The sequence below is a fragment of the Merops nubicus genome, unplaced genomic scaffold, assembly GCF_000691845.1.
Source record: "Merops nubicus isolate BGI_N331 unplaced genomic scaffold, ASM69184v1 scaffold14092, whole genome shotgun sequence".
Classification (NCBI taxonomy): Eukaryota; Metazoa; Chordata; class Aves; order Coraciiformes; family Meropidae; genus Merops; species Merops nubicus.
Genome location: NW_008594342.1, coordinates 37,587 through 49,216, shown reverse-complemented (window position 1 = coordinate 49,216; position 11,630 = coordinate 37,587). Strand labels below are relative to the sequence as shown.

General features: G+C 40.7%; 1 protein-coding gene across 1 annotated transcript; it reads left to right on the top strand.

Moving 5' to 3' along the window:
• Window positions 1–345: 345 nt before the first annotated feature.
• Window positions 346–11,415, top strand: LOC103768601. The gene is made up of 19 exons (XM_008935753.1): window positions 346–433; window positions 1,801–1,928; window positions 2,647–2,790; window positions 3,440–3,523; window positions 4,049–4,216; window positions 4,285–4,381; window positions 4,474–4,697; window positions 5,694–5,847; window positions 5,923–6,131; window positions 6,219–6,336; window positions 6,493–6,698; window positions 7,149–7,266; window positions 7,925–8,094; window positions 8,842–8,915; window positions 8,991–9,118; window positions 9,886–10,075; window positions 10,475–10,616; window positions 10,874–10,970; window positions 11,279–11,415. Exons 1-19 carry the CDS (start codon window positions 346–348, stop codon window positions 11,413–11,415), a joined length of 2,676 nt encoding a protein of 891 aa, XP_008934001.1.
• Window positions 11,416–11,630: the final 215 nt, after the last annotated feature.

Here is an 11,630-nt window from a genome sequence, read left to right as displayed (position 1 = left end):
GGTGGAAGGGATTTAACAGAGAGTGTCTGTTATGGTTCTGGGGGCTGCCCTGACCCCAAACTGTGGCATATGTATGGATTTTTTTTTGCTGGGTGGGGTTTGGCTGGTGGGGTTGTTCAGACACAATTATTACCAAAATATTAATTTCAGGTCTATCTTTTCTTCTAGAAGTATTTCTGGTTTTAAAAAGGACTTAAACCTTTAACACTTTCTGATCAGAGATGCTGGAGTATGGCTGTCACAATGTTGACTTTATAAAGCAATTTGGGAAATTATAGATTTCTCTTTGTATGTTATCTTTAGTCTCCTACTTATCAGCCTTTCAATGTGTTCAATGCAGGATCCATGAGCTTGGAGTGTTTGGGGAACCTTTTGCGTATAACACTGAGTGCAGAATACTTTGAGGGCAAATACTTATCTTTTTCTGTTGTTGGTAAGTGGATATGGAAGAACTTGGCAAAGGAAATACATATGATGAAAAGCTCAGAGTTCTCTGAGGAACTCCTATTCTAGAATTCCCTGAATTATTCTAAGATCACAGAGCTGATCACTTGGTTTGAATTCATTGTCCAACCAAGCCAAACGCTGGCTTTATTGCTGTATAACACATCCTGTAGACCTGTTGTGTGCTAACTTAGCAATATCAGGTTTAATTGTGGCTAGCTTTGGACTGAAATTGAAATGCATGTGGTAGTTTCTAGGCGTGATAGTGCTGGTGGATTTCACTCCTGGTAAGTGCTTCCTGGTAAGAGCACACACTGTTCTGAAATCCATGAGTTGAAGCTGGCACTACATGACTGATTTTGCACTTGTGACTTTCCACTTTCTTTGCTTACAGCTGAGGGACTTGATAGAGGTGTATAAATACTTAATGAAGTTTAAGAAAAAACAGCTGGGCCCTCTGGCTATGGATTTAGCCAACAAGTGGTGCATTCGAGAGAAAAGCACAACAGAGTGTCCTGGAAGGGCAGAGTGAGATAATTTTTGGTCAATAAAACATTGTCAGGTGTAAGATTATATGCATAAAATATAATCTTGGCCTTGAACTGGCTTGACATGCTAGTTAGCTCTCTAACTAGATATAGCCCATGACATCTGTAACATATCATCTGTATTTCTAGAATGTTAAACTTGTGTAAAAACCTGCTGCATATGTTTTTTGTTCAGGCATCTTCATCTACACACAAAGACAGACACTTTGCAGCTGGTATGTTAAGGTTGAAAGTATAACACCATTTTTTTTTTGCAAGGAAAAAAAAACTCTAAAAGGCAAAACAAAAAAAGTGCAGAACCCCAAAAACAGTTTTGTAGCCTAAAAAAAAATCCAAGCTAAGCTTTAATGTGTTCATAATCCTTGTAAGACCCCTGAAGAGATTGTCAGCCAGGCAGGTGTTGGAGAGAAACTTAGGCCTGTGCCAGCCCCAGATCAGACTCTTGATGTTGCTAAAGCCATCACCTTTCAATGCTGACAGCTTTGGCACTGACTTGACTGTTCTGTGCTTACTGGGGGTTTGCCCCTTTGGGATTTAATATTGTCCCATGTTAGCAGTTGTTTGTTTTTTTTAGTCTTCAGTCCTTGAGTTGCTAGTGCTCCCTGTCCCAGTCTGTCTGTAGTTTTACCTTTCTTACTTCCTATAGACTGTTACAGCTCTTTTACCACTTCACAATTCTCTGTCTGAGCCCAGGGTGTGCAGCTCAGCCCTGTTGGAGCAGGAACCCTGGGGCAAGGGCAGGTTACTGGGGTAGTTCACAAAGCAGGAGTTACATTCATTAATACCGTTCTTCACTAATTGCCCATAGATCAGTCTGGTCTGGCCTGGGAGCTAGATGAAGCCATGGCATCACAGTGTGGCTACACAGTAACTTACAGTAACTGGAGTAACATTGAATTTCATGCTTCTGCACTAAGCTGTCATTCTCGCTTAGAGGTAAGTCTGCTATAGGCATTTTGACCCCAGTGCTCTTTTATGCTACCTTTATGTAAAAGATTATCAAATTATTGGTAAGTGTTAATTGAGATTTCATAATGTCTTTGACATCTATTAGCAGAAAGTTATCTAATTCTCCTCAAATGTATTCAGAGGTCTGACGCTATTCCTTGGTATTGACATTTGAATGGCCCATAGATGAACACCTGAAGAAGCATATCACACATGTCCCTGAAGGGCAACTGTTTTGTCTTGGATAACAACAGAGAATTCTGTGTTCAATTACAGTTGAATAAAAGTAGAGAATAGCAGCTGTGTTGCACTCTGGTCTAATATTTAGTGTCTGAGACATGTTAGGATAAAAGCCCAAAAGCACCGGCTATGTTTGTTTTTTGGCTGTTTTGCTTGTTCACTGCTACTATGTCATAAAACACAAGATCACAAGTTATTTTAAGAAGCATTTTTTCTGTCCAGTTCTGGGTCTATGTGAAAGGTTGAAGCTACTCCCCAAAGTATTTGTTGCTGTGTATCTATGCACCTATATGCATGTAGCCTATGTAATTAATCAAGTAGAGAGCATATTGCTTTAGTATGGAGTTGCTCTTCTGTGCAGAGGCTGATGGCTGGGTTTTGTAATTTACTTTTGGGTCTTGAGGATAGGTGGTGCATAACTAGGGAAAATCAGTTTAATCAGCAAGTGTTCCTTGTGTCCATGCAGAAAAACGTATTCATAATAACTACACAAATCAAAGCATCTCATACCCCTGATATGAAAAACGCTACAACCCATCTGAAGACTGCAAGTTGCTATTATGGTCCATGGAGTCCAAGAGAGTTGCTATGTGAAAGTAACTACATGGAGGTAATTAGTGGAAGTACTTATGGGAATGTCCTTTAAGTTAAGGAGATAAGTACTGGAAGATGCTCTCTTTGAAGCTTATAAGATGCTAGGAATGTGTATTGAAACAGAATTTGAATGCCCTACCACAAACAGGTTGCTAGTGAATGCAGAGCATACCTCTTGAGTTCAGTGATGCATCTATATTATGCTTTTATAGCATACCTGACAGCATTAATAGCCAATAAAGTTGTGAAATGGCATTCGAAAGGTTAAGCTAATGGATTGAGCTCACTGAGTGTTGCCTCAACAAATCTTGTTTGAGATAGCAGAATTGTATACTTCCTGAAGGAAGTTTCTTTACTAACTTTGCTGGAGAGAAATGAAGACAAGAGAAAAAGGACTTCTTTTTGAAGAGATGTGGGAGTCAAGAACAAATTCCTGGCCTTAACTTGGAGTAGAAATGGAAAGATAGGTAGAAAATAAAGAAGCTGAAATCAGGTGGACTATAGGTAATACACAATGTAAGATGCCATCTGCCATAATTTTTAACTCAGTAGGAGGAAACCTCCCTCTATGAAATACTAGTTTCCCTTGAAAAAGACTTGGGGAGTGTTGAAGGACAAGGAAATGTTCTGTCAGCAAACCCCTTACAGAAGCTTTTTCCCCTCAGGTTTCTGTCAGGAGAGAGATTCCTCAGACACTAGAAGACTTCATTCAAGATGAACCTGAGGGCTGGACTCTTGCCTTTCCAGAGGTAAAACTACAGGTTTTCTCCTTAGTAAAAGCTAGTACTACTTCTGACACAACCATCTTTCTATTCTATGTCCACACAGTAGAAAATGTCCTTTCAAAAAGCAGTTAGGTAAGACGAGTAGAACTTTCCTATACTAAAACCACTTGGTACAGATTTTGTTAGATATACAGATAGCTGTAGGCAACGTCTGCAAGGAAAAAGTGGAAACTCATTTCTCAAAAAGCCTAGAAATGAAGTCTTCTCCAAGTAAGAGACTGTGCAACAAAAAGTATCTCTAAGAGCCAAAGGCACAAAGGTGAACTGTGGATAGGCTTTTTTTTTTATCTTGAACCCTGTATTTGCAATGTAGCAGTGCAGTAAATCTCTGGTCTTAATATGAAATGGTCTTTTATGTGTGAGAGAGTGATAAAGCCAGAGAGTTATCCCACTAGCAGTATTCAGAATAAAGTGACAAGACTGCTGAGTAGTTCTTTATGATCAGTTACTTTGCATGTCATATTTAAACTGTTTAATTTCTCTGGGTAGGCAGAAGCAAGAGAAGCCTCAATATGGCAAATAGTGTTTCATCAGCCAGAAGAAAAAAAAGCTCTGGTTGTGAGAGATGCTTGGAGTGCAGGGTATGGATTCAACATCACAGACACCAGGGTTCTGCTGCGAATACCATACACTGCTGCACAAATCCAGCTGGCCCAGGTTGGTGTGCTCATTCTGGCCCAGCACACTGCTGGGCTGTGTAGGTCTAACCAGATCTCTTCCCATAGGATCAGGGGATTACCTTTTCTGCAGTGAGATCAAGTACATTTTACAAACAGAGATGGATGATCCTGATGGTGGATACTGCTGTGGCATGTCCTGTAGGTGAGAAGAAATGCAGTATCTTACTCCAGTGCTTAAACATGCAGGGACCAATTTACAACTAGAGTAATGAATTTACATATCTTGTTCCTAAGATGGTGTGGACTACAGTAACAAAACAATCATCTGGACTGTTCCAAAATATATTGAACTGCTTTCTGCTGGAGCAACTAGCTTTAAGGATGTACTTGTTGAAGCTGGTGTGGGTCTACACAAACTCTCTGCTGAAGAAATGGCTTCTAGGAAATTTGTGTTATTAAATGATTTAAATGCAATTACAATGAAGATACCAATAGGTGCAGAAGGTGGCTATTACAAGGTTAGTGACTAATGTTAGGTGGCAGGCCACAGACTTTCTGTTCTTGGTTTTTGTTTTGGGTGTAGGCGGTTTTGTTTTGTTGTTTTGTTTTGTTGGTTTTTTTTTTTTTTCTGGTGAGGGATAATTATTCATTTTGTTCCTTTCAAATGAAGAGTGGGCGAAGGGGGAAGAAAGGGTATATTAAAAATTCCAAAAGCCTTGACCAAAGACAGCTCTTGTAAGCAACACTTTCTGAAGAATTTATTTTCTTGCAAGCACAGAAGGATGCAATCCTACAGCAAACTATTGATTTGTCTCCTTCCTCAGGTTAACACAGAGCTTTGACTCTTACCCGTGATGTAATACTCCTTGAGGATAGTTTGAACAGGACTGTAAAGCATGCATGGCTTCTGTTGTATTTTACACAGGCCATTTAAGAGAATGAGAACAACTCATTTGTCTACCAGACTGTGTGATATTGGAATGGGTAATCTAACAGAACATCTAAATCTAGGTGCTTGGAATGAACTGAATTCTGGGCAATTATAGCAAATGAACTTCAAAGGAAGTTGCAGGAGTCATCACTTGCTCCCAAGTTCCAGAGCAGGTGAAAGTAAAATAGCAATTTTTAGAAAGGAAGTCTTCTGAGTATTCTAAGATGATCTAAACTTGGGGATACAGCAAATGCCACATTAGAGTTCATGATTCCTGAGCTGAGAAGGATCATTGTTTGGAGCTGCAGCTTTAGCTGACCTTGAAATCATAGAATAGTTTGGGTTGGAAGGGATCTTATAGATCACCTAGTTCCAACTCCACTACCATGAGCAAGGACACCTTCCACTATACAAGGTTGTTCAAAGTCCCATCCAAACTGGCCTTGAATACTTCCAGGGATGGGGCATTGACAAGCTCTCTGAACAACCTGTTCCACTGCCTCACCACCCTTGCAGTAAGGTAGTAATAATACAATTTTAATATTAACTTTTAATACTAAAAGGTGTTGATTTGAAATTTTAGACTTCTGTGAACAGTGGACAGCATGGGGTAAAATACACCATCAACCTGTTCTTGGAACATCAGTGGGAAGATGACAAATGGGGACTAACCAAACATACTATCATCAAGGAAATAGAAACACCATTTGAACAAGTAGAACTTGCTATTACCAACAGTAAGTAGCCTAACATTGAATTTACCAAAGGTTTTGGGACTGTTGAGAGCTGAGTGCTTTTGTATTCCTTTTCAGACACAAATCTGAGCGCGAGGTTAATGAACGTGACAGTGGGAACGTTCCTCCCAGATGTGGAGCTTGTGAACTTAACCATTGAGGGGGCAACTGTTGCTGTACCTGCAGCTGTTCAGCGTGGATATCTAACGTATGAGATCAGACACGCTAATGGAAGCAAAGCCTATGTGATACAAGTCCCACTTGATGCACCAGGCATTAAGAAAGAGGTGTGTGCTAAGACACTGCAGCATACCATGGTATGGAAATGATGACATCATGTGGTGATTTTGATTTCCTAAATGTGATTTTTCTAGTACATGAAAGCAGACCTGAGAGCATACACCCTGAATGTCACTCTTGGATTCATAACCCATCCAACAAGTGAGACCTTCGCTGTCACAGTTATAACAGTGTCAACTGTTACAGATGCAGGTAAACAGGTGGAACCTGAGAAAACTGTATTAACATGGCTGTGAACTCTGCTTTTAACTGGGCTAATTTCATCCAGAGACACCATCAAAGGTCTTAATAGCTCTATTAAAATCGGATGGCAACTGGCATGATGGGTGATTCTTGACTCTATTGCAGTACTGCCCAGTGCAAGGGGATTTTGTGATGGGAAGAACCTCCATCTCATTATCACTCATGGGAATGTGGACCAAAACTGGCTGCCTTTCATCTCAGACTGGCACCTGACCCCAGAAGCTGCAGAAAAGCACCACTATGGCCTGAGGGACAACGGCACTCACCTAGCAATCACTGTTCCTTTCCTTTCTTCCCATGTGAACTACGAGGTAAGGGTGCCAGCATGTAGCAATTAAAAGGCATGCTCTAGCTCTGAGATATGAACCTCATATGCTATGTCCTTGAAGGTGAAATGAAACTTCCCTTTGAGAGAGGCTTCAAGGGATTAGTGGAGGACTACTTTTCTGCCCTTGGAAGAATACTTTAATTTCTGTTGATTAATGTTGGCAGAAGTAGGCAAGAATAAAAAAGGCATTCTGCAAGCATGTTAAGGCTGAGCTATTTCCAATGGCAAATAGACATACAATGGAGTCTGTATTGCATCCTTATTTAAAAACTGAAGAAGCTCATTCTAGATTTAAAAAAAAAAATCTCATGTGGAGCTGACTTTCCTCAATCACCATTAATTTTGGCTTATGATAAGTTCCCCTCTTAGTTTTTTAAGACTTAGTTGAATAGTGTCTTTATTCTCTTGTTTAACCTATGATTGTCCTCTCTAGGATTTTAATACCTCTGGAATAAAGACTTCACTCCAATTAACCTTGAAGGATGACATCACCTTGGCTAATAGGAGGGACTTCTCAATTTCCTGCATGTTTTCACCTTCAGAGCTAATACGTAATAATATGTTGGCAATTAGCCCTTAATGCTTTTTGAGTTGCATAACTAAGTCAGACAAGCCCATGCAGTCTGAAATGTTTCTAAAAATTATATTTGTGATACTCTATTTGTCTATTAGGTTTTCTATAAAGTAAAATACTACAAAGCAAGTCAAATTACACATTGGAGTAACTATCCTATCTGGTATAGGGTGGGACAATGACTCAAACTCAGCTTCCCCTCACACCTCCAAACCTATGAAGCTTTTTTAAAGGGCTTTTGTCATTGGTTTTGAGGTTGAATGGGGCTCTTTGTGATGGGTTGGGGGAAGGAACAGCATATGAATTAGTCATTCTGAAGCTACTCATCAGTACTGAATGTACTGAATATCTTGGTTAGAAAAACTCATTTGGGGAGAGGATGAGGGCACACGAGAGGAGAGAAAGATAAATTAAATCACTAGCTTTGGTCATGTGGTGTACACTCTACTGGCAGTTAGCCTGAAGAGAATCAGGTGTTAGTACTGAAGAGAGGCTTGCTCAAAACTTAGTCTTTGTGAGCTGCCAAAACTTGCTTTGCTAACAAGCCAAACCTCTTTGTTGTTCTAGGCCACAAAATAATGGAGTCTGAGTCCTGATTTTCATGAAAATGTACTTTTTTTTTTTTTCTCTTTCAGAGTGCCTGCCCAATGGCACTGTGGTTATTAGTGCAGTAAAGCTGGTAGAATTTGGAGACCTGGATACCAGCCTGTTTGTCTTGAGGGACAGACAGTGCAAACCCAGTCTAGTGACAGAGAAGACAGCAACCTTCAAGTTCAATGTGAACACTTGTGGAACAAGTAGAAAGGTAATGGCTTAAGCATGTGGAACTTCCTTTGTATTGGGGTGGAGTTATTACTAGAACTGTCAGAGGATCAGTGTTGAGCAGAAGGTGCAAGCAGGTCAGAACTGACTTCTGAAGTAATACATGTGCATTCCTTTTCTGAGGATATTAAATTCAGTTGGGCAGAAGTTCCTGTCTGATAAAAATGGTTTTCAAGATCAGAGGTGCTTCCTGAAAGTAGCCTTCATTTTGACACCTCTGAATCGTTTCGTAATGGACTACATGTTTATGATGGTGAGATGTACATCTTGCAGAAGCTGGCTAGGTGTTGCTAATGTCTACCTGGCCCAAGACTAGAGGGAATGCTGTTTCTGCCACCTAAACAGACAAAATAACAAAGGATCAGATTATGCTTAAATTCAAGTTGTCACAATTGCAGCTTCCTTCTGTGGAGGTTGCACCTCGTGCTGTATGTTGTTTCTGTCAGCAGAAACTCCTGACCTTTCTTGGGCCCAGTGCACTCCCTTTCTGGGGTGTTATGTCATATTTAAGATATTATCTAATAATCTGTTTCTTCTTGACTATGACATTGCTGTTGGTTACAGTCAGCTTCAGTTCAATAGTCAGGGCTGCTGGCTGTTAATTTCTGGCCATTCCTAATTACACTCTGCTCTTGGGCAATCTGCCAGTCAAGGGAGGTGGATATTGTGTCAGAACCCAAGTAAGTTCTAATGTAACTGCCCTGTTTGTAATGGTGTGTGTGTCTTTCAGTTCAGTAGCACAGCTATGACATATGAAAACGATGTACTCTATTTCAGACCTGGCAATGATGCACCAGTATACCAGTAAGTGTCATTCCCTAGAAGGTTGTTTAAGGTATTTTGGTTTCTAAAAATCTAATAATAAACCTCTTGCTTCAGACTGAGATTTGTATGCTGGTATGCAATCAAGCAAACCATTGACATCCAATATGAATCTAAGAAGAATCCACCACCCAGCATTAAGCCAGGGTTTGGCTCTCTTACTCTTTCATTGAAGCTCTTCAAAGGTAATAGTTATGATCAGACACAAAATCATTGAAAGTTGATGTTGGAAGGTATCTCTGAAAGTCATCTTGTCCACCCACTCTGCTCAAGAAGGGCCATCTACAACAAATTGCCAAGGACCACGCCCAGATGACTTTTTAATGTATCCAAAGATTAAATGGAAACCTTTTTAAGGCCTGTGACAGAGATTTTGCATTTTAGAATGCAACATAAATGGTCAAATTATATATAACAGATCAGACTTAGCATCACTGACATGTGTGGTTTCCCTGCTTGATCTGGGCATGTTAAGTTTTGTGCAGTGGGTCACACCCCTAAGTTAACTCCTTAAGTGTTGCTAAGCAGAGTTCACACTGAAATATTTGTAACCTGTTTCAGAGAAGGAACCTACATGTAGTAGCACTGTAAAATGGTAACTACGCTAGTACAGAGGGCTAACCAGAACCTGAACCAAACTCTGACTGGAGAGACCCTGATTAATTATTTAATTTTGCTCACTGCATCAACCTTTATAGAGATAGTTTTGAATGAGTATCATACTCCCAGTGCAGTTTTGCAGAAGGAGGAGTGTCTCACTTCTGGATCCTTGGAGCCAAGAAATACAATTCAGATCTTTGTTTTCATTGGCAGTTCCTACTCTTGCTATCCTAACACTCGCTCAGATTTTAGTACTACTGTATTAGAGGAAATGGTGGTGGAAGGAAGAGTGAAAAAGAAAGTTTGTGAATACTTAATAAAAAGGAAATCCTAATATCATACTCTCTTCTAGAGAAATCCTATTTGGAGCCTTACCAGGAGTCAGAATATCCTGTGATAAAATACCTGAGGGAGGCATTGTATTTTGAAGTTGAACTGCTCCAGCCTAAAGATGCAAGACTGGAGTTAAGCCTGGATGACTGCTGGGCTACGAAATCTCAAAGCCAGGACAGCCTTCCACAGTGGCCTATCCTTATAAATGGGTGAGAAGGATTTCCCTCCTGTATTGGGTAACTTTTCAGCACAGGGCCCCTTACCTTAGATGGGAGGAAAAGGGAAGGGGACGGAAGTTGGCCTGGATGCATTTTGTCCTCATGGGTATTGCTGCTAGGCTGTGAAGCATGTCAGTGTTGGTACAGTGGCTATGCCTTCTGGTGTCAGCAGCTCAAGGGGATGCCCAGAAGTGCTTCTAGCTAATGGCTTCCAGATGGAAAAAAAGAACAAGAAGTAATCTTGACTGTGCCCAAAGGCAGGGATTGTGAATGGGGGAGGCTCTGTCCATACCCCTATGGCCTGAGGAAAACTCTTCTTTTCTTTGTTTAAAGATCTGGTTCAAATGACGGTTTAGATAAAAGAAATTTTTTTTTCTTTTTCCCAAAAAGGTGTGAAAATAATGAAGACTCCTACAGAACTGTCTTCCACAAAGTTAATTATACCTTCAGAGTAACACTTCCTCAGCACCTAAAGAGATTTGAAGTGAGGATGTTCACCTTTCTACAGGGCACAAATCTGTCACAGGAGCAGGTGAGATCTCTGTGGTCTGTCACATGCTGTTGGCAGTACCAATATGAGTCTGGAGTGGTACATGCAGGAAATGCTGTAGAGAGTCTCAGCTGGCTGCCTGGGGCTATTAGCCACCTCCTTGAAGACATAATGCTATAATAGTAGTAAATATAAAGAGTAGCCACTTAGCAGTTTTCAGTTCAACCCCTTTGGGGTTAGTACACATATTGGATGTTTGCCGGTGAAAACTCCCCTACACAAATATTCTTGTCTTGTAGCTGTATTTCCACTGCAGTGTGGTGATCTGCAGCACAATGCAAAGGCCTTCAAGCTTTGTTTGTCCATGGAGATGCAATCCCGGGTTACACAGACTTGGTAAGAAAACAGCCACTTCCCAAGTAATTCCTGCATCTTTGCCTAGCGACATGGCACGTGCTCTCATGAGCTGTGTCAAATGATAAATTCCTAGTCCTAGCATGTGCTGTACAGAAAAATTAAAAGCTGAAATGTCTTACTAGACCGCAGTGCAGAACCACATCCACATGGGCAAGTGTCATCTGGAGCAGTCCTTGTTAGGAAGGAGAGGAACTAGCAGAGGTTGGTGTCAGTCTTAAGTTACACTACTGAAATGTCAAGCATAGTGCTGCTAAAACAGACTTCTGTGCACTCTCTTCTCCCGGTAGGTGAATACACTCTGACGGAGACTAAACAAGAACTATTTAGTTTTATGAAGTTGCAGTTAGGTGGCCTAAGCAAGCGCAGCATGCCCAGACTTACAACTGAAGACATCTCAGAAGTACCTACTGGGAAAATATATTGATAGTGTCTACTGAGGAAAAAAAAGTCAGCTAACCAGTATGGATCTAACTTTGCCTCTAAGTCAAATTGGTGTGTTGCTCTCTTGTGTTCCTCTACAGTGTCAAACTCTTAGTCTTTTGTGTGACTTGCATCTGACCTCGTCTGCTCAGCTAACATGTCCAAAACTTGTATCTGGTCACTTTGCAGCTGGAAGCATCTGTTCTGGAGTAGGGGGAG

What these genes read in the sequence shown, in the direction of transcription:
- LOC103768601 (XM_008935753.1), top strand. Translation starts at nt 346, where the DNA reads ATGAGCTTGGAGTGTTTGGGGAACCTTTTGCGTATAACACTGAGTGCA. An exon ending in GTGAAAGTAACTACATGGAG is followed by an intron (nt 2,791 to 3,439) that starts GTAATTAGTGGA and finishes TTTTCCCCTCAG; the next exon opens with GTTTCTGTCAGGAGAGAGAT. An exon ending in CAGAAGGTGGCTATTACAAG is followed by an intron (nt 4,698 to 5,693) that starts GTTAGTGACTAA and finishes TTGAAATTTTAG; the next exon opens with ACTTCTGTGAACAGTGGACA.